This window comes from Salvelinus namaycush, chromosome 13, assembly GCF_016432855.1.
Source record: "Salvelinus namaycush isolate Seneca chromosome 13, SaNama_1.0, whole genome shotgun sequence".
In the NCBI taxonomy this organism is placed as follows: Eukaryota; Metazoa; Chordata; class Actinopteri; order Salmoniformes; family Salmonidae; genus Salvelinus; species Salvelinus namaycush.
Window position 1 is genome coordinate 8,156,319 of NC_052319.1, and position 23,496 is coordinate 8,179,814.

The following is a 23,496-nucleotide window of genomic DNA, read 5'->3' on the forward strand; positions in this document are numbered from 1 at the left end:
CTGCTGTTTACTGTATTGAACTCTTGTATCGTTTATGTAATCATGCTAGATAACGCATGTCAGAGATATATTGCAGTTGTGTTTATAACTTGTACACAGTGGACATGCTGAAAATGTGTTTTATTTCTGGGGCTATGGCTCAATTGCAAAAAAAATCTGTACTCTTTTTGTTTCCTCCCCTTCATCTGCACTATTTGACAGATATTGTCACGATCGTCGTAATAACTGGACCAAGGCGCAGCGTACGTCGAGTTCCACATGTTTAATCAGATGAAACTCACAAAAAAAACAATAAACAGCAAAACAAAACGTGACGCAAATGCAGTGCTCGCAGGCAACTACACACAAACAAGATCCCACAAAAACCAGTGATAAACAGCTGCCTCTGATTGGGAACCATACCAGACCAACATAGAAATAGACAACCTAGACTAGAACACACCCCCCCCCCCCCAGTCACATCCCGACCAGACCAAAATAGAGAATAAAAATGCTCTCTATGGTCAGGGCCTGACAGATATACAATATACTGGAAGCTCAGACAATCTGGATCAAACCCTCATAGGGTGTCATTTGCAAACATCCCCAAAACTTTTGCTTCATTCATGTGACCGACCAATACTGGGTCATGCATGTGACAGACCAATACCTCACGAGGCTTCTTCTCTCTAAGCTGAAACCTTGAAACAGATATCCCTTTCTCAAAACCAGGTTCTGGCCATACTGCCAAATTCCAGATACTGATGATTCGTTCAGTCGCTTGCATGAACACAGAAATTGGTTATTAGAAAAGTACATGAATAGAACACAGAAATGTGTTAAAGGAAAAGCACAAACAATACAATTTTCCATCACAGGAGACATGAATTTATTAGAAAAAGTTTATTTAAGAAATTGAGCACAAAAATACTATTCATACAAAAGTATTTAAACAAATTGTTTGAGCTGACAGTTGACACTTAATGGCACTGCTGATATAATGTGTGCACTGATGGCATCGTAAGATCACATTCAAGGCATTGGGTCGTTTCAACCGTAAAAAGATAACAATGATAACATTTACAACAGTCACTGAGACTGCAGCACGGGGGTCATTATTAACGGCTTGAAAGCTTTTGAATGTTACTTGCGTCAATGCCTCAATAATGAACATGGAACCGAGCATAGATGTTGAATTGCATAGAGAAGTAACACAGAGCCACAAATCTACATGTCCCAATTTCAGGAGAAAACACTGAACAAAACAATATAGAAAAATAACCCTGAATTGTGGGGGTCTTGAATTACTTCTGAAAATGCTATTCGACAGAGTAAATGCTTAGTTTGTATAATTTTTTTTCTTCAAAAAAAATCTTGGGTCTCTGGTTCATGTTCAGTAGGCACAAAACAGGACGGGAGAGGTACTACCGGAACTTATCCTATAGGAAGGATTAATTACATTTTCCCTTTCAAAACATTGCTATGTTGTGACCTACTGAACAAGACCCAGAGTTCAACTGGTGTATGGCATAGATGCGTTACCCTCAAATCGTGGATGGTCCTCAATATGTAAAATAACTCCCAATCTGTTGAGTCCCTCAGTTTATGTAGAAATCCAAAAAGACAACAAACTTCATAGTTGTTACAATTTGGCCATCCTGACCTTAAAGGTTTAATCTTGCAATGTCGTCCAAACACTTTCCATATTAAACTAACAAAACGGAAGAAATCAGTATCAAAAGCATGTTTAACATTACCAGACAAGATAACAATTTACATGAATTCAAGCATTACCCAGTTTTTTTTTTTTATCCTTTGGACAAAGGTGCCAAAATAGGCTTCCAGTTCCCAGACTTGGCAACAGTCAGATTTATGGGAGGGGGTTCATGATGAAAGTAGGTTAGTTCTCTTTCTGCAAACCACATATTGCTGTGCTTCAACTCAAATGTAACTGTTGTTTCTGGTGGTTGACCCAAAATAGTTTGAACCATTTGCTCATTGTAAGCTGTTGCACATGGAAGACAGTTATCCACTCCATAATATCACTTCTAACACCAACTATTACCATACCAGTTAACATCCCCAAACACTGACTCACCGTGGTTCCCTATTCCTCACAAAACACACACACAAAAAAATGACACTTTGACATGGTTTTGCGACAGTTGGGTTGCCCATACCTTCTTAGAATGGCTGAAATGTAAACTCCAGTTTTAGGTTGAAGGCAAACATAAGATTGACCTCTAAACTCCAGCAAAGAGGGAAAAACTACAAACAAGAGGAGACACTAGTATTCCCCCCACAGAAACAGCACAGCTACCCTGAGACAAATAGGAATGTTCTGAAAACAGTTTGTGGACACTTTGGATCTTCAGATGTGCTCAAGTATAGCTGGGTAGGAAGGCGCTGCTCGTTAAGTTTGGCATGTTTCCCTTGAACGTTCACTGGCCTCAACACTGAAAGACAGACGGATTCATCCTCCTCAAGTCACATACACACCTGCCCCCACACAATGCTCCCTGGTACCCCTACTGTCCCAGATGCAAGAATCTATCCTGAGAGGGCCAGGTGGACCAATGACGAAGTTATGCTTGTAAACCTGAAGGCAAGGGGAAAAATGTTTAACGTCAGTTTGAAGTCGACAATTTTACTCTATACACAACATCCGTTCATTGATTCCATCCACTATAAAATTAAAACATAGATATACCATGCAAATTACTACTGAAGACGTACTTCTTGTGACACATGGCACAGCCTACTCACCTTTCTCGCTGGTGCTGCTTTGCTTCTCCTGGGCAAAGTTGAGGCGGTTCTGCTCCACGGCCGTCCCGTTGGACTCGGGGCTGTTGCTCCTCGAGGTGCTGCTGTTGTCCTCATTCTGGTAGGCCAGGTCCAGGTGCTGCTGGGCCAGCTTTAGGTGCCTTCTTAGCCTCTCCAGCTCCCGCTGCGACGCCTCATCCCCAAACGACTCACGGCCCGAGTCGCCCAGGTTGTAATCCAATCGCATACCTTTTGGGTCCTTCTTCGGCACTGTGTTGTAGCCTGGAGGAGCTGTGGGCACCTGGCGGCCACATAGTGAGGGATGCTGGCTGGCCAGTTGGTGGGGGGTTGGGGGGCGAGGACGAGGGAGGCAGAAACAGTCCCGTATGCCACTATAACCCAGGTGGAGGATCTCCAGCACAGTGAAAAGCAGACAGAGGGCACTCACCGCATACATAATGAACAGGAAGATGGTTTTCTCCGTGGGACGCGACACGAAGCAGTCCACTGTGTGTGGGCAGGGCGAGCGCATGCACACGTACGAGGGAGACACCTCCAGGCCGTAGAGAATGTACTGGCCGAACAGAAAGGAGACCTCGAAAGCAGCACGCGACAGCAGCTGGAACACGTACACCTTCATGAGGCCGTCGCGCTTGATGCGCCGGCGCCCGTCATGCTTCTTGCTAGGCTTCTCCTTCTTCTCCAACTCGATCTCCTCGGAGATCATGGGGTCCTCCTCGCCATTGTCCTCCGCCGCCTCGTAGTTCCGGTTGGTCCCTAGGCTCACCATGGGCATCCTCTTCCCGCGGGGCCTGTACTCATCGTCGTCCATGCGGGCGATTTTGTGCATGGCGAAGCCCAGGTACAGAATAGTGGGGGTGGTGATCATGATCACCTGGAACACCCAGAAGCGGATGTGCGAGAGCGGTGCAAAGGCGTCGTAGCACACATTCTCGCAACCGGGTTGGTGGGTATTGCACACAAACTTGCTCTGTTCATCGTAGTAGATGGACTCGCCTCCCACAGCAGTCAACACAATGCGGAAGACGATGAGCAGTGTGAGCCAGATCTTGCCCACAAAGGTAGAGTGGTTGGAGATCTCGTCCAGGAGACGCGTCAGGAAACTCCAGCTCATGGTGCCTCCGGAGTGAGGGGAGAGAGACTTTCAGATCTATATGAGGGAAAGAGGGAGGAAAAATTAGCAAAATAGACTATTGTATAGGAGCGCCTGAAAGTGAGGCAGTATCTAGAATCAATATTCAAATATTAGATTTCTCAAGAAATGTCTAACCAGGCTCTATAATGACATCAGCCTCAACTGCCAGAAGCGTACAGCTCATTGCTGAAGAATGACGAGGGATTCCTCCTCAGTACGAGAGTTTGCAACAGTGTGAGAGCCAAAGATAAACTCAGATTCAGTGCCCACAAATATTACAATATGGAAACTGCCTAAATAATATGAAGATAAGACCTTTTGCCTGTAGAGGAGCAGTACATTGACTACACCAACCAACTGAAGTGTGTAGATGTGTTGTACACCTGCATGTACCAATAAAATGATAAAAATGTGTCTCCGGTGATGAAGGCCTTTTTCTGTTTGACAGTGTAGGCCTCTTTCTATGCAAGAGGACAAAAATGTGGTGATCCACCAGCAAGACATCAGTAATGTCCACCAGATGGCAGTAACGGCAGTGTGTCTCAAAGGCCGCTCGGTGTGGATAACAGAAGTTCCCTCTTGAGAAGGCACATGTTCGGGCAAGGACCTCATGCAATAGGCCTATATCACTAGGCCCAACTGGAATGTCTTATCTCATTAAAACAGCTGTAAGACTAAATCATGTACCAGCTTCCAAGCCATCTAGGGCTACAAACGCAAATCAAGTTTTATGTCACACGCGCTGAATGGAACAGATGTAGACCTTACCGTGAAATGGTAATACTTACAAGCCCTTAACCAACAACGCAATTAAGACAAGATTTACTAAATAAAGTTTAAAAAATAAATAAGATACGTATGTAAAAACAATAATGAGGCTATATACAGGGGGTACTGGTACCGAGTCAATGTTTGGGGGTACAGGTTAGTCAAGGTAATTTGTACATGTAGGTAGGGGTAAAGTGACTATGCATAGATAATAAGAAGAGTGCAACAGCAGTGTTAAGTTAATTGTTCAGCAGTCTTATGGCTTTGGGGTAGATGCTTTTAAAGAACCTTTTGAACCTAGACTTGGCGCTCACTCCCTTGTTGTCAAAGGCAGCGCAGCACAGTTCTGATCTTTTTTTTTTTAGAACAATCCCATCGGATATTTTCACCACAGATATTTTCCAGAGCTGATCGTTTGATTTATTAGGATCCCCATTAGCCAAAGCTAATGGCGAACGCTGGTCTTACTGGGGTCCGACACAATTATATTATTATTTTTTTTACAAAAGACTTTACATACATTAACATGTACTGTGTGTGCATTAATCAGTTACACATACATGTCAGTACATACACACCAGTAGGTCACATGGGGGAGAGGTGTTGTGCCGTAAGGTGTTGCTTTATTTGTTTTTTTTAAACCAGGTTTGCTGTTCACTTGCGCTATAAAAGATGGGAGTTCCATGCACTCATGGCTCTGTATAATACTGTACGTTTCCTAGAAACGTCTTTACAACCATTGAATCTACACTGAACAAAAATAAACACAACATGTAAGGTTTTGGTCCCATGTTTCATGTGCTGAAAAACATTCCAGAAATGTTTCATACAGACAAAAGGCTTATTTTGCTCAAATTTTGGGCCCAATTTTTTTTGCGGCCCTGTAGGTGAGCATTTCTCCTTTGCCAAGATAATCCATCCACAAAGCCCTTTTGTTGGGAAAAACTCATTCTGACTGGCTGGGCTTGGCTCCCCAGTGGGTGGGCCTATACCCTCCAAGGCACCCCTGCCCAGTCATGTGAAATCCATAGATTAGGGCCTAATGAATTTTGACTGATTTCCTTATATGAACTGTAACTCAGTAAAATCTTTGAATTGTTGCACTTATATTTTTATTCAGTGTATGTATTTGAAAAATGTTAAAAGGTATACTTCACCCAAATTACATTTGGTTTCCTTACCCTGTAAGCAGTCTATGAACAAGGTATGACAGTAGGCAGGTTTCCATTGACCCAGGTTTATTTGACAAAAGCAGAATCATTGCGACATGTACAGAGCATGCGAAAAGTATTCAGACCACTTGACTTTTCCCACAGTTTGTTACGTTACAGCCTTATTCTAAAATGGAGACGCAAAAGAGCTCAGGTGAGCTCAGGTGCATCCTGTTTCCATTGATCATCCTTGATGTTTCTACAGTCGTGGCCAAAAGTTGAGAATGACACAAATATTAATTTTCAGTCTGCTGCCTCAGTTTGTATGATGCCAATTTGCATATACTCCAGAATGTTATGAAGAATGATCAGATGAATTGCAATTAATTGCAAAGTCCCTCTTTGCCATGCAAATGAACTGAATCCCCCAAAAACATTTCCACTGCATTTCAGCCCTGCCACAAAAGGACCAGCTGACATGTCAGTGGTTCTCTGGTTAACACAGGTGTGAGTGTTGACGGGGACAAGGATGGAGATCACTCTGTCATGCTGATTGAGTTCAAATAACAGACTGGAAGCTTCAAAAGGAGGGTGGTGCTTGGAATCATTGTTCTTCCTCTGTCAACCATTGTTACCTGCAAGGAAACACGTGCCGTCATCATTGCTTTGCACAAAAAGGGCTTCACAGGAAAGGATATTGCTGCCAGTAAGATTGCACCAAAATCAACCATTTATCAGATCATCAAGAACTTCAAGGAGAGCGGTTCAATTGTTGTGAAGAAGGCTTCAGGGCGCCCAAGAAAGTCCAGCAAGCGCCAGGACCGCCTCCTAAAGTTGATTCAGCTGCGGGATCGGGGCACCACCGGTACAGAGCTTTCTCAGGAATGGCAGCAGGCAGGTGTGAGTGCATCTGCACGCACCGTGAGGAGAAGACTTTTGGAGGATGGCCTGGTGTCAAGAAGGGCAGCAAAAGAAGCAATTTCTCTCCAGGAAAAACATCAGTGACAGACTGATATTCTGCAAGAGGTACAGGGTTGAACTGCTGAGGACTGGGGTAAAGTAATTTTCTCTGATGAATCCCCTTTCCGATTGTTTGGGGCATCCGGAAAAAAACTTGTCCGGAGAAGACAAGGTGAGCGCTACCATCAGTCCTGTGTCATGCCAACAGTAAAGCATTCTGAGACCATTCATGTGTGGGGCTGCTTCTCAGCCAAGGAAGTGGGCTCACTCACAATTTTGCCTAAGAACACAGCCATGAATAAAGAATGGTACCAACACATCCTCCGAGAGCAACTTCTCCCAACCATCCAGGTAGTTTGGTCACTGAGCACCTTGCCATAAGGCAAAATTGATAACTAAGTGGCTCGGGGAACAAAACATTGATATTTTGGGTCCATGGCCAGGAAACTCCCCAGACCTTAATCCCATTGAGAACTTGTGGTCAATCCTCAAGTGGAGGGTGGGCAAATAAAAACCCACAAATTCTGACAAACTCCAAGCATTGATTATGGGCTGCCATCAGTCAGGATGTGGCCCCGAAGTTAATTGACAGCATGCCAAGGTGGATTGCAGAGGTCTTAAAAAACAATGGTCAACACTGCAAATATTGACTCTGCGTCAACTTCATGTAATTGTCAATAATAGCCTTCGACACTTATGAAATGCTTGTAGTTATACTTCAGTATTCCATAGTAACATCTGACATAAATATCTAAAGACACTGAAGCAGCAAACTTTGTGAAAATTAATTTGTGTCATTCTCGAAACTTTTGGCCACGACTGTACAACTTGACTGGAGTCCATCTGTGGTAAATTCAATTTGGGATCATTTGGAAAGGCACACACCTGTCTATATAAGGTCCCACAGTTGACAGTGCATGTCAGAGCAAACGCCAAGCAATGAGGTCAAAGGAATGGTCTGTAGAGCTCAGGGACAGGATTGTGTCGAGGCACAGATTTGGGGAAGGGTGCCAAAACATTTCTGCAGCATTGAATGTCCCCAAGAACACAGTGGGAACACATCATTCTTAAAAGGAAAACGTTTTGAACCACCGAGACTCTTCCTGGAGTTGGCCACCCAGCCAAATTGAGCAATAAATTTGCAAGAATTTCTCAAAGCAAGTTTTTTGCTTTGTCATTATGTGGTATTGAGTGTAGATTGATGGGGGGGATATATTTCTAAATTAGATTATTTTACTTTTTAGATGCATGTGTATTGTTAGATATTACTCCACTGTTGGAGTTAGGAACACAAGCATTTTGCAACAACCGTAATAACATATGCTAAATATGTGACCCATACAATTTGATTGGACTTTCGCCACACTGCTCATAAAGACCGAAACATGTTCACCTGACACACCATCTACTACTTTTTCCTTCACGTGAATACACCTCAATATTCCCTTCCAATCTTCCGTGTATTGCACTTGCAGTTTGTGGGCTATTAGCATTAGCTGCAGCGTTCTCCTCTACCCTAGCTGTCTCTCTGTCGCAGTCTCATTTGCAGATGGGTTAAAGAACCCTAGCAGTGTTCATTGTGTTAATTGACTGGTCATTGTTTATTTTGGCTAGCCATTCCATTCAGTCAAGCTTTTCCCTTTTAAAATTCCTGTGGATTAAAACGTAACCCAGCAACGAAAATGCCACTGACAGCTACTCCTGCCACACACACACCCTCCCCGCACTGTCTGCAGACAGGCAGAGAGAAAGCTTATGGTTTGGACAGTTTGGAGGATGGATGAGATGTTTCTGATAATCACAGTGAGTCTATTTAAATTTGGAACTTAAAATTGAATGCCATGTCAGTACTCTCTCACTCTTTTTTTTCTTCTTGCGTTTTAATGTTTCTTTCAGCGCGAAAAACACAGAATGCTGCGCTAACGCAACATCTGAAATGAAAATAATTACCCAGCAATAAATAAATAAATAACCCACTTCTGGGACAAAAATACCTGCAAAACAGAAACGCAGCAAAAGAGTAAAAAGTAGGGGTGTACTGGTACATGTAATCCGACCGAACCGCTCCGGTCCGCACTGTGAACCCGAATGAATACATAAAAATAAACTACGCTGCGCTGTAGGCCTGCCTCTAAAGTAAATCTCTGACTATTCCGTTTAACTTCTACTTGCACACAATCCCGGATCCGGGAGCACCCTCATCAGTAAAAAAGCTGACTAGCATAGCCTAGCATAGCGCCACAAGTAAATACTAGCATCTAAATATCATGAAATCACAAGTCCAAGACACCAGATGAAAGATACACATCTTTGTGAATCCAGCCATCATTTCTGATTTTTAAAATGTTTTACAGGGAAGACACAATATGTATTTCTATTAGCTAACCACGATAGCAAAAGACACAACTTTTTTTTCTCCACCATTTTTTTACTGCATAGGTAGCTATCACAAATTCGACCAAATAAAGATATAAATAGTCACTAACCAAGAAACAACTTCATCAGATGACAGTCTGATACAATAAATATGTTATAGCATATGTTTTGTTAGAAAAATGTGCATATTTCAGGTATAAATCATAGTTTTACATTGCAGCCACCATCACAACTCTCACCAAAGCAACTAGAATAACTACAGAGACCAACGTGAATTACCCAAATACTCATCATAAAACATTTATGAAAAATACACAGCATACAGCAAATGAAAGACAAAGATCTTGTGAATCCAGCCAATATTTCAGATTTTTTAAGTGTTTTACAGCGAAAACACAATATAGCATTATATTAGCTTACTACAATAGCCAACCACACAACAGCATTGATTCAAGCCAACAATAGCGATAACGAATAAACCAGCAAAAGATATTAATTTTTTCACTAACCTTCTCAAACTTCTTCAGATGACAGTCCTATAACATCATATTACACAATACATATAGAGTTTGTTCGAAAATGTGCATATTTAGCGGCACAAATCGTGGTTATACAATGAGAATAGTAGCCAAGCTGCCAACAAAATGTCGGGAGAAATCTTGGGAGAGGCATCTAATCAATATCTAATCATAAACTTGACAAAAAAACACAGGTTGGACAGCAAATGAAAGATACATTAGTTCTTAATGCAACCGCTGTGTTAGATTTTTAAAATTAACGTTACTACGACATACAGCGTGCGTTAAAGCGAGACCGCACCGAAATTAATGGCGGAATAGTAGTTTTACATTTTTCAACAGAACAACGAATTAACTTCATAAATAGTTCTTACTTTTTGATGAGCTTCCATCAGAATCTTGGGCAAGTTGTCCTTTGTCCAGAATCATCGTTGCTCGGTTGTAGATTGCCGTCTTCAACTTAGGAATTAGCAGCAAACATTAGCTATGTGGCCCAGACGTGCCCAACTCACTATAACGCAGCACAAAGAAATATCCGAAAATCGCAATATACTGATATAAACTGATATAACTCGGTTTAAAATAACTACATTAGGATGTCTTTAACACCTATATCGAATAAAATCAGAGCCGGATATATCTAACTCCTATAACGAGAGCTTTTCAGAATGCATTCCTGAGGTCTGTCTTGCGTCATGGCGAAAGTTGAAAAGAGTGCACCCCACGTTCCAAAACCCTTTATATGGCCTCAGATCTGCCTAGCAACACCATTCCAATTCTCACTGCTTGCTGACATCCAGGGGAAGGCGTATGCAGTGCATGTCGACCAATAGAATACATGCAAATTAATAAACTGACCCTAGAACAGATTGCCTGATTTCAGATTTCTCACTTCCCGACAGGAAGTTTGCTCCAACTTGAGTTCTGTTTTACTCACAGATATAATTCAAACGGTTTTAGAAACTAGAGTGTTTTCTATCCAATAGTAATAATAATATGCATATTGTACGAGCAAGAATTGAGTACGAGGCAGTTTAATTTGGGAATGAATTTTTTACAAAGTGAAAACAGCACCCCCTATTGAGAAAAGGTTAAACAACTACAACCTATGTGCACATTGTAATACAAATTATATATCTATTAGTTCATTTCAAAATGTGATTGTGTGAGGCGCAGCAGAGAACTACACTGCTCAAAAAAATAAAGGGAACACTTAAACAACACAATGTAACTCCAAGTCAATCACACTTCTGTGAAATCAAACTGTCCACTTAGGAAGCAACACTGATTGACAATAAATTCCACATGCTGTTGTGCAAATGGAAGACACAACAGGTGGAAATTATAGGCAATTAGCAAGACACCCCCAATAAAGGAGTGGTTCTGCAGGTGGTGACCACAGACCACTTCTCAGTTCCTATGCTTCCTGGCTGATGTTTTGGTCACTTTTGAATGCTGGCGGTGCTTTCACTCTAGTGGTAGCATGAGACGGAGTCTACAACCCACACAAGTGGCTCAGGTAGTGCAGCTCATCCAGGATGGCACATCAATGCGAGCTGTGGCAAGAAGGTTTGCTGTGTCTGTCAGCGTAGTGTCCAGAGCATGGAGGCGCTACCAGGAGACAGCCCAGTACATCAGGAGACGTGGAGGAGGCCGTAGGAGGGCAACAACCCAGCAGCAGGACCGCTACCTCCGCCTTTGTGCAAGGAGGAGCACTGCCAGAGCCCTGCAAAATGACCTCCAGCAGGCTACAAATGTGCATGTGTCTGCTCAAACGGTCAGAAACAGACTCCATGAGGGTGGTATGAGGGCCCGACGTCCACAGGTGGGGGTTGTGCTTACAGCCCAACACCGTGCAGGACGTTTGGCATTTGCCAGAGAACACCAAGATTGGCAAATTCGCCACTGGCGCCCTGTGCTCTTCACAGATGAAAGCAGGTTCACACTGAGCACGTGACAGACGTGACAGAGTCTGGAGACGCCGTGGAGAACGTTCTGCTGCCTGCAACATCCTCCAGCATGACCGGTTTGGCGGTGGGTCAGTCATGGTGTGGGGTGGCATTTCTTTGGGGGGGCCGCACAGCCCTCCATGTGCTCGCCAGAGGTAGCCTGACTGCCATTAGGTACCGAGATGAGATCCTCAGACCCCTTGTGAGACCATATGCTGGTGCGGTTGGCCCTGGGTTCCTCCTAATGCAAGACAATGCTAGACCTCATGTGGCTGGAGTGTGTCAGCAGTTCCTGCAAGAGGAAGGCATTGATGCTATGGACTGGCCCGCCCGTTCCCCAGACCTGAATCCAAATTGTGCACATCTGGGACATCATGTCTCGCTCCATCCACCAACGCCACGTTGCACCACAGACTGTCCAGGAGTTGCCGGATGCTTTAGTCCAGGTCTGGGAGGAGATCCCTCAGGAGACCATCCGCCACCTCATCAGGAGCATGCCCAGGCGTTGTAGGGAGGTCATACAGGCACGTGGAGGCCACACACACTACTGAGCCTCATTTTGACTTGTTTTAAGGACATTACAACAAAGTTGGATCAGCCTGTAGTGTGGTTATCCACTTTAATTTTGAGTGTGACTCCAAATCCAGACCTCCATGGGTTGATAAATTTGATTTCCATTGATAATTTGTGTGTGATTTTGTTGTCAGCACATTCAACTATGTAAAGGAAAAGTATTTAATAAGAATATTTCATTCATTCAGATCTAGGATGTGTTATTTTAGTGTTCCCTTTATTTTTTTGAGCAGTGTAGTTCTTTACCATGGCGAGTGGTGGGGTCGATAGAATTGGAGGAAACCCCATTGTTTAAATCTCAAATTTTGGAACATTTTGCCTTCCCAGTAGATTACAACGGCGATGGACAGAGAGTTGTGGTTATAACTTTAACAGTATTTATCCACACTCAACGAGAATAGGCTATGCAGCTGTCAACACCTCAAATATGTTAACACATGTACGCCGACGTCACACCCAGTACACCGGCGCAAGACTGAAACAAAGAAAAAACAGATTCTCCCTTCAAGCTGATTCTGACCGGGCCAAAGAAATTACAAGACTGATAGGTAGGCTGTTTATATTTGTTTACAGTCTTTGATTTATAGCCGCCCGTTCTAGGTGGTTAAGAATAGGGGATTCAGCACCTCGTAAGAAAACTCCTCGAAATTCCCTCTTGCATAATTATTTTTAGCACACCGGTAGTACCCGCTCTTTATAAGCAAACCAAAGCTTCCAATGAATTGGCCACTGCATCCTGTGATGCGCTTACTTCTTAGTGATAGCCCCCCTTTTTTTTCTTTTTTTTTCACCTAAAATGACATACACAAATCTAACTGCCTGTAGCTCAGGCCCTGAAGCAAGGATATGCATATTCTTGGTACCATTTGAAAATAAACATTTTGAAGTTTGTGGAAATGTTAATTGAATGTAGGAGAATATAACACAATAGATCTGGTAGAAGAAAATACGAGGGGGAAAAAACGTTTATTTTGTATTTCTTTTCTACCACCATCTTTGAAATGCATCAGAAAGGTCCCAAATCTAGCCATCACTTTGGTTGTAATTCCGATGGTGTCCACAAGAGGGCAGCAGTGTATGTGCAACGTTTCAGACTGATAACTTGGAAGTATGAGCAAGCTACATGACAATTAGAGTGAAGTCACCCAGGTGTCCTTCACGATTTGCCAAAATGTATATTTACATTACATTTTTCTGCAAGAATATCGTAAATCTGTATACTTGGACTTTGATTTAGCTTTTCCAGTATTAGTAGCCATATTGTAAGTATTGTAACTTCATAACTCTCCAGGTTTGCTGCCGCACAAGGTTAGCAGCAAAATTGTGCGACAGATACGGGGTTTCCACACTCCCGTAAAGCCCAGCTCATTGGCTATCTAGCTAGCTTTGTTTGTTTGACCCCGATTGGTGCTTATTTGACAAAGTAACAGTCAAATCAAGTGAAGACCGCCCGTGTCATCGGCGCGCCATGAAGGCGTCGCTCTCTGACCAAATTTGGTGTCCTGTAGGATATACTGCACTCCTAATGATATAGTTAAGTCTGGTTACGTTCTAGGATCTCTGAGGAATACATACGAACGTAATTTGACTGGTTGAAACAACGTTTAGGGATAGATTTTCACAGATTCCTTTCTTTGCAAATTGAACAAGTGGAAATACAAAATCGATCGTGCATGCTATATGGACCCTTTTTAGGATATGAAAAATGATTTTATCTTAACAAAGAGACACTTCATGTCATCTCTGGGACCCTTGGGATGATAAATCAGAGCAAAATTTCAGAATGTAAGTACACATTTCAGAGGTGAATTTATCAAACCTGTCGCTGTGAAAAACGTGTTTAGTTGTTTTGAGCTCTCCTCAAACAGTAGCATTGTATTTTTTCACAGTAAAGGCTACTGTAAAATTGAACAGTGCAGTTATATGAACAAGAATTTAAAGCATTCAGCCGATATAAGACACTTATATATACCGACATTTATTGTTTCTCTAAAATCTGCGATCGACACATGGCGCTACATGATTTACAATTGTCCCGTTGACGGGACACCTATCTCTAATTAAGGCAAGTCGAAGTTTGGTAGCCGAAGTCTACACCCCTTCGTCGGTGATTGGTCAACAGTACTACTCCTAGTAGGAGTGGAAACTATGGACAGTGTTTTCATTCAACGAGACGACTAGTTTTCATGCTATTTTTTTCTCTTGAGAAATACTGCACCAAACATCTTAGATGTAAAATGACGTGACTAACACCTTGGCAAAAACGTCAAAATTATAGATTTATTTATTCAAATGTACACTTTTGAGGAAGTGTACACAGTATACAAAACAGTAGGAACACCTGCTCTTTCCATGACATAGGCTGACCAGGTGAAAGCTCTGATCCCTTATTGACGTCACTAGTTAATTCCAGCTAGAGCAAACCAAACCTAATATGCGGGCGCCTTTAGAAGATTCCCCTGGGGGTAGCTCCCCCCCAGATAGGATATGAACAGGGCATGGCAAAAATGTGTAGAATAGCAGGATATTAACTTTTAAAGTTCTCTCAGCCTCATTGCAAAATGTGTAATATAGCATGACATTTGCTATGAAACTGCAAATGTGTCTCTGCCATATGGCAATGTGTGTAGAATTGCAGGAAATTAGCTTTAAAAACGGCAGAAACTGCGGTACACCACTGCCTCCAGTGGCACAAAGTCAATTTCTGCAGCATGAGTCGAGCTGAATTAAAAGCTTGCGGTTCGCTCAATGCTCTGTTGACATGTCACACTTCGAAAAAGAAAAGGAACTTCCCATTAATATGAACAGCGTATACTAAAACAGTGCTGCCAACTCAAGGATAGGGCATGAGACAGGCATTTGATCCACTTCACACGCCACACCACTTATTTCTCACGCATTGAAAAACGTATTGCTTTCATTTTCTAATTAATCCAGTTTATAAACCGGGTAGTTTGCATACTGGATGCTGATATGCTGTTTTAGCCATTAGCCGTGCGTATGTGAGACCATATACCATGACGTTTAGCCTTTTCACCTTGATAGTGTGCATTTTCAGCTCAATAAAATGGCTACATCAACAATAATTCGACATAGCAATGTAGAAAAGAAGCGTTCAGATGAATTGAGAGAAACCGAAAAGAACATTGTTTGTTTCACAAAGTGGGCACTTACCTGCGTCACTGACCTGGTGTGCAGGAAAAGGATACATTGTGAGTTTGAGAATACAAAAAAAAAAATCGAGCTGAATGCCATTCTACGGGACTTTTATGGTTCAGTGAGAAATATGAAGGGCGAAGAATATAGGATTAGCAGCAGCGCTGGACCCAGAGCTGCTTTGAACCGACATATCAACGACCCCCCCCCTCTCAGTTTGACATGGAGTATACAGAAGGACACCGAATTCCCAATGAGCGAACAATGTGTCTTTCGGCGTAATTAAAAAGTTGAGTAAAGAGGGGTGCGACAAAGCTGCTCACCAGTGAATGGATACATATGGTATGTAATAGGGATGCACGATATGGGTAAGCATATTGGAATCGGACGATATTAGCTAAAAATTCCAACATCACAAAAAATAAAGCGATTCATGTGCAACACAGCATTCCTAACCTAGCTCACAATGTCTGCTGTGTGGATCGAGCAGTCAACAAGTCGAGCAGTCTTTTGAAAGAGTAAGAACATTTCTGCGAGACAACTCAAAAGGCGAAATTCATTAAAACGCCAAGATAATGGAATTCATTGGCCTTGACAATCAACCGTTCTCTCGTGGATGATGTTGGCTTTCACCGACTGGTCGAGTACTGGTACACACTACCAAGTAGGCGCTATTTTTCAGATGTTGCCCTACCGGAGTTACACGGTATTGTTAAAACAAATCCATGGGCTACTTGCTATGGGCGTCACTGCTATTAACTTCACGACTGACATTTGGACCAGCGATGTCAGCCCTATGAGCATTATGGAGTCTGACAGCACAGTGGGTCGATGAGGATTTCGTACTGAGGAAAGCCGTATTGCATGTTCAAGAATGTGCTGGTTCTCATACCGCTGCTGCCATTTCAATGGATTTGAGAACGTGTTTGAAACTTGGAAACATGAACAAACATTTAACATGAATTCCTGTGGTTACATTTAAACCACAGGAAAATGTTTTGCATACATTTAATGTAAGCTTGCTAGCTAGCCTGTGGTTGTTGTCTAGCAATGAGACTTTTTCCCAGACTACTTTTCTGGCAGAATGTATTCACTAATTTAATTATGAAAGCAACATTTTCAATTTAGATGTGTTGTTTCTTGCCTTAGTTGGCAACCGGTTTTTAAAAGCAATAAGGCACCTCAGGGGTTAATGATATATGACCTAAATACCACGGCTAAGGGCTGTATCCAGGAACTCCACATTGCGTCGTGCATAAGAACAACCCTTAGCTGTGGTATATAGGCCATATACCACACCACACCACCTTGGGCCTTATTGCTTAAGTATATTGAGTGAGTTACAATATAACTCCAACCGGGACATCCATAATCTTTCTGCCACAGCACTGTGAACCGCAGCAGATTGAAGCTTGTGATTGGTTTAATAAGGGACCAGGACCAAGGCGATTGGATGCGTTCGTAAAGAAACGCCCCTTATGATTAGAGTGGACTGCAGCCACGCCAGACTGGACAGGCACGTTCATTCTAAGCTCTGATCAAACTCTATGAACTCAATTGTCAAAATATCAGCATGGCAACTTGAAAGCTGTTTTGTAAACATAAACGTCTAGAAATAAATATGTATTCACACCTGTCCCAGAATGCTTCTTTATGACAGCATGTGATAATAGGCTGTCACATACTACTACTCATTTAATATAGGGTTGGGCGGTATCCAGATGTTCATATCGTCCTTGTCTCATGCCGGGATTTATGGTATTATTGGCTTTGTACACAAGGGGGCGTCCCCCAAAAAAGGGATATTGAGTGTCTACCAGAATGCTACCAGATTTAGCACAAGTAATAGCAAATTTCCATTGAGCCTGCTAGCAAAATATGTTAAAGAACTAAAACGATTTAACGAATTGCATAGACAGACAATCCAGCTTACGAATGTAATTTTTGGTGAGTTACAAGCAAATGTGAACGAGAGACATTGTGCAAATGAACAAGGTTTTGACACATGCTTGTCTGAAGGAAGAACAGTACCTGCTCTGGAGCAGCATATGTACAAAGCTGTGTCTGTGTGGAGTCTAGAGTTGCTAGGGCAACTGGCCTGCCTGCTCTGCATGGAGAAGATGGGGGAGGAGCCGACCAGCCAAGAACTGAGAGGAGAATATGGGGGAGGAGCAGACAGGGCAAGAACTGAGAAAGAAAAAAAAACGCTAGGAAATCAAAAGATAGCAGTGGCAGCTGTAAAGATAACTCATCCAAAGGGCTTTGACTTCGAAAACATGGCAGAAAGCTAACATAATATGATGCCCCATCACCTTATTAATTCAGCCACTTACTTAGATAATGCTACCCCTAAGTTTAACTTGCTAGTTAAATTGAAGAATTCTGCGTTTTCACGTAGGACAACATATCTTGCTGTGTTTTGTAAACGGCGATCTAAAATGCTTCTATTGTAATTTCATCAGACTCATTTTGTGCTTCAGTTGCACTTCTCCACTCGGATGAGAATTCCAGACGATGCTCTGACTGATGTGCTTTTCTCCCGTGCTTTTCTCAGGGTAGCCAACGTACATTTCTCTGATAAAATGCTAGATTAACTTTAAGAAAAACATTAGGAAATGTAGCTTGCTACATTCTTTCTATGAAGTATGATGGCCACGCATCGTTTTTGCAACAACAAAAAATACATTGCATGCTCACTTGTGTGGCTGCCAGCCAAATAGCGGTGCACTTCTGTTGTCATCTGATAGTAGAAAGCCATTTTCTACCAAATGTGTTGCACTAATGTATTTTCTGTGAACGGAAACTATAGTTGCACGTCCCCGATCACCATTTAACCAACAACAACAAAAACGTGACCCCTGTCAATACACCGCTAGACTCACCTGCTCCCGCTTTCTCCCTTTGTCCAATTTACAAACAAACATGTGACCTGCTGAACTGTTCTGGGGAACTACGGTAAACTTCATAATACAAAATATTGTGACAGGAGAAATTTAGAACGCGATCTGCAGGTATTAAACTTAAAGTAGCTACAAATATGAAATGTATTGAAAAACCATCACGTGGCCATTTCCAAATACCCTGGTATATAAAGGTATACCCTGGTATATAAAAGGTATACCACCCAAGTCTAATTGAATCCACCACTTTCATTAGCCCAGATCGATAAGCTACATTAAATTCACCTTGTTTGGACATTGATAATTTAGCACTAGGTTAATTAGGCTGTAACAATGAAAAGGCACGTTTAGCATGAATTTTGGAAGGGTGACCTGATAACTGTATTATCAACATTATTTTGCCCAAACAGATTGTAAACCCAAATGTGTAACTGATTCTAGTGTTTTATTTATTTCACTGTTATCTTAACAGGTAAGTTGACTGAGAACACATTCTCATTTACAGCAACAACCTAGAGAATAGTTACAGGGGAGAGGAGGGGGATGAATGAGCCGATTGTAAGCTGGGGATGATTAGGTGACCAGTGTGGGGACAATACATTGAGAGAGATATACACACACACAGTTGATGTCGGAAGTTTACATACACCTTAGCCAAATACACTCAGTGTTTCACAGTGTTTCACAATTCCTGACATTTAATCCCAGTAAAAATCCCCTGTTTTAGGTCAGTTAGGATCACCAATTTATTTTCAGAATGTGAAATGTCAAAATAATAGTAGAGAGAATGATTTATTTCAGTTTTTTTTTCTTTCATCACATTCCCAGTGGGTCAGAAGTTTACATACTTATTATTTGGTAACATTGCCTTAAAATTGTTTAACTTGGGTCAAACGTTTTGGGTAGCCTTCCACAAGCTTCCCACAATAAGTTGGGTGAATTTTGGCCCATTCCTTCTGACAGAGCTGGTGTAACTGAGTCAGGTTTGTAGGCCTCTTTGCTCGCACACGCTTTTTCAGTTCTGCCCACAAATTTTCTATGGGATTGAAGTCAGGGCTTTGTGATGGCCACTCCAATACCTTGACTTTGTTGTCCTTAAGCCATTTTGCCACAACTTTGTAAGTATGCTTGGGTCATTGTCCATTTGGAAGACCCACTTGCAACCAAGCTTTAACTTCCTGACTGATGTCTTGAGATGTTGCTTCAATATATCCACATAATTTCCCTTCCACATGATGCCATCTATTTAGTGAAGTGCACCAGTCCCCCCTGCAGCAAAGCACCCCCACAACATGATGCTGCCACCCCAGTGCTTCACGGTTGGGATGGTGTTCTTCGGCTTGCAAGCATCCCCCTTTTTCCCCCAAACAGAACGATGGTCATTATGGCCAAACAGTTCTATTTTTGTTTCATCAGACCAGAGGACATTTTTCCAAAAAGTACAATCTTTGTCCCCATCTGCAGTTGCAAACCATAGTCTGGCTTTTTTATGGCGGTTTTGGAGCAGTGGCTTCTTCCTTGCTGAGCGGCCTTTCAGTTTATGTCGATATAGGACTTGTTTTACTGTGGATATAGATACTTTATACCTGTTTCCTCCAGCATCTTCACAAGTTCCTTTGCTGTTGTTCTGGGATGGATTTGCACTTTTCACACAAGTAAGTTCATCTCTAGGAGACAGAATGCATCTCCTTCCTGAGCGGTATGACGGCTGCGTGGTCCCATGGTGTTTATACTTGTGTACTTTTTTTGTACAGGTGAACGTGGTACCTTCAGGCGTTTGAAAATTGCTCCCAAGGATGAACCAGACTCGTGGAAGTCTACAATTTTCTGTCTGAGGTCTTGGCTGATTTCGTTTGATTTTCCCATGATGTCAAGCAAAGAGGCACTGAGTTTGAAGGTAGGCCTTGAAATATATCCACAGGTACACCTCCAATTGACTAAAACTATGTCAATTAGCCTATCAGAAGCCATGATATCATTTTCTGGAATTTCCCAAGCTGTTTAAAGGCACAGTCAACTTAGTGCATGTAAACTTCTGACCCACTGGAATTGTGATACATTGAATTATAAGTGAAGTAATCTTTCTGTAAATAATTGTTGGGGAAATTAATTTTGTCATGCAAAGTAGATGTCCTAACCAACTTGCCAAAACTATAGCTTGTTAACAAGACATTTGTGGAATGGTTGAAAAATGAGTTAATGACTCCAACCACACACCCCTTCAAATTTGTGTATTTGGCTATTTCAGACACACCCGTTGCTGACAGCTGTATAAAATTGAGCACACAGCCATGCAATCTCCATAGACAAACAGTGGCAGTAGACCGCTCTTACTGAAGAGCTCAGTGACTCAATGTGGCACCGTCATAGGATGCCACCTTTCCAACAAGTCAGTTTGTCAAATTTCTGCTCTGCTAGAGCTGCCCTGGTCAACTGTTAGTGCTGTTATTGTGAAGTGGAAATGTTAAGGAGCAACAACAGCTCAGCCGCAGTTTGTTTCAGCACCCTTCAGATAAGGGGGGGGGGGTTGATCTTGACAAAACATTTATGTATGGATCTCGGTTTGTGCACGGGGGCATTGTCATGCTGAAACAGGAAAGTGCCTTCCCCAAACTGTTGCCACAAAGTTGGAAGCACAGAATCGTAGCATTAAGATTTCCCTTCACTGGAACTAAGTTGCCTAGCCAGAACCATGAAAAACACCCTCATACCATTATTCTTCCCCCATACAATTTTACAGTTGATATCATGTATTCGGGCAGGTAGTGTTTTTCTGGCATGCACTTAACCCAGATTCGTCCATCGAACTACCATATGATGAAGCATGATTCATCACTCCAGAAAACACGTCTCCACTGCTCCAAAGTCCAATGGCGGTGAGCTTTACACCACTCCAGCCAACGCTTGGCATTGCATATGTTGATCTTAGGCTTGTGTGCGGCTCCTCGGCCATGGAAACCAATTTCACGAAGCTCCCAACAAACAGTTTTTGTGCTGACGTTGCGTCCAGAGGCAGTTTGGAACTCAGTAGTGAGTGTTGCAACAGAAGACAGACGATTTTTACGCGCTACAGCACTCGGTGGTCCTGGTCTGTAAGCTTGTGTGGCCGTTGTTGCTCCTAGGCTTTCCACTTCAACGGTTCCACGTTGAAAGTCACTGAGCTCTTCAGTAAGGCCATTCTCCTGCCAATGTTTGACTATGGAGGTGGCATGGCTGTGTGCTCGATTTTATTCACCTGTCAGCCAGGGGTGTGGCTGAAATAGCCAAATCCACTAATTCGAAGGGGTGTCTACAAAATTTTCTATATATTGTGTACCTCTAGGTGGAATTCCCAACCGTCCTATTTTAAAGGGATAGTTCACCCAAATGAATTCCATATTTCCATGTTGGTGTCTTATTAAAAAAAAACATTCCGTGGCTCCCGAGTAGCACAGCGGTCTAAGGCACTGCACCTCAGTGCTAGAGACGTCACTACAGACCCTGGATCGATTCCAGGTTGTATCACAACCAGCCGTGATTGGGAGGCCCATAAGGCGGCGCGCAATTGGCCCAGCGTCATCTGGGTTAGGGTTTGGCCGGAGTAGCCTGTCATTGTAAATAAGAATTTGTTCTTAACTGACTTGCCTAGTTAAATAACGTTTTTTTTTATGAACAAGGAGAGATTAATATTGGCATTTTCTAACTATTTCATTTTCCCCAGTTGCCATTCTCTAAATTTCATGCACAAAAAAATCTCATAGTAACTTCAAACCAAGTTGTTGAGTTGTGTTTATTCAATTTAAAAATAATCTTAAATACACCTGACCTGTGAATTCTAAACATTTCTATTCCACCCTTGTCATGTGCTTAAAACCCCCGCTAGGGGTGACAGCATTGACATTCACGATAGGAAACCTCAGTTATCTTCAAAGGTTGGCAACCCTGCTAAAATATGAAAATAGTAGATGTTATGTCTCAAAATCGATATCTATCTTACCTCATATTGTTTTATTTGATATGAAAGATGACGAGTTCAATGGTAGGTTAAACCTGTGTGAAGCCTTAATTCTCGCACAGTATCCAGACTATGCGACTTTCCAGATTTTTCGACCACCTTTTTCTGGTCTCCATTGATTTAGTCTCCCTAATTTTGACCATCCTACAAGGGTAAAAACCCCAATAAATGTTTAACGTATTATGAAGTGAGATTTTGACCATTGGTTTTCTTAGAGGATTATCACAATTAACATGATTTTTACACCTTGTTCAAAAGATGCGTTTCTGATTGGACACCGCCTGGGTTCCTCAAACGCAACTCTGGACCTCGATGCCAGTTCCATTGCATTTTTTTGTATTGTTCCCCTATAAATCAGTGATTGATTTAGACATGGGATACCAGGCGTATGTAATTCAGATAGATCTGAAAACCAGCAGGCTCCGGACCTCGGAGGGTAAGAGCTGAGTACCCCTGCCCTAGATGATGAAATCCGCGGTCTACTGTGCAGCGTTCAGTTGCTTCCATCACTTTCACACAATGAAGGAACAAAGTACTGTCCATTCAAGACAATATAAATTGGTTAGCTAGCTATTTAGCTAGATACCTCTAGTAGCACCAATCAAACAATATACCGATGTACTAGCTAGCTACTTATCTATATCAAATGTTAAACGCAGTACAATTGGAGAAGAACAAATTGCTTCAAGCAGCCAGCAAACAAGGGAAATGTATACAACTAACCTAGTTTGCGCACAACATTCGTAAAATGAAAAACAGCCTGGACACATTAATGTTCCGTTTTGTTGCTTGATAAACGTGTATTAATCTTACCTTGAAGCCAACTGCGTTTCTCAATTCTTTGAATCCAGCCTGTAGTCGAACTCCCCCAAAAAATTCGGAGCACTTTTCCCTCTTTCTCACCACAATATACAAAAGTCTCACTAGTTACACCATGGGATTGGATATAGCATGTGACTTTCTCTCCTCCGTCGCGGTAAAAAAAAATTATACGGGACACACAAAGAACATCCTCAAATCCACCTCCCTCCGTGCGCACCCCACCCCCTATTCAGGGCCTTCTCGTGAAATCTGAGACAAGGATGATCGACACTCTTCATTCATCATAACCTTAGTCATATGTTCGAGTTTTTCATATACACTTTGATACATAGTGCCACAACAGTCAGCCACCGAAACAGATTTAGCCGTGTGAGTAGCCGTTTACTTTGCAACTAAAAAGACAGCAGTGCAATTTCTCAATAAATAATGTT

General features: G+C 42.3%; 1 protein-coding gene across 1 annotated transcript; it reads right to left on the reverse strand.

The window, feature by feature from the left end:
* Nucleotides 1–880: 880 nt before the first annotated feature.
* LOC120058198 (gap junction gamma-1 protein-like) lies at nucleotides 881–23,207 on the reverse strand. The gene is made up of 3 exons (XM_039006687.1): nucleotides 23,057–23,207; nucleotides 2,746–3,913; nucleotides 881–2,578 (listed from the first exon to the last, which is right to left on the reverse strand). Exons 2-3 carry the CDS (start codon nucleotides 3,875–3,877, stop codon nucleotides 2,565–2,567), a joined length of 1,146 nt encoding a protein of 381 aa, XP_038862615.1. The 5' UTR covers nucleotides 3,878–3,913; nucleotides 23,057–23,207; the 3' UTR covers nucleotides 881–2,564.
* Between the last annotated feature and the right edge of the window lie 289 nt (nucleotides 23,208–23,496).

Bases quoted from the DNA above. Each gene is read 5' to 3' on its own strand.
- LOC120058198 (XM_039006687.1), bottom strand. From the start codon at position 3,877: ATGAGCTGGAGTTTCCTGACGCGTCTCCTGGACGAGATCTCCAACCAC.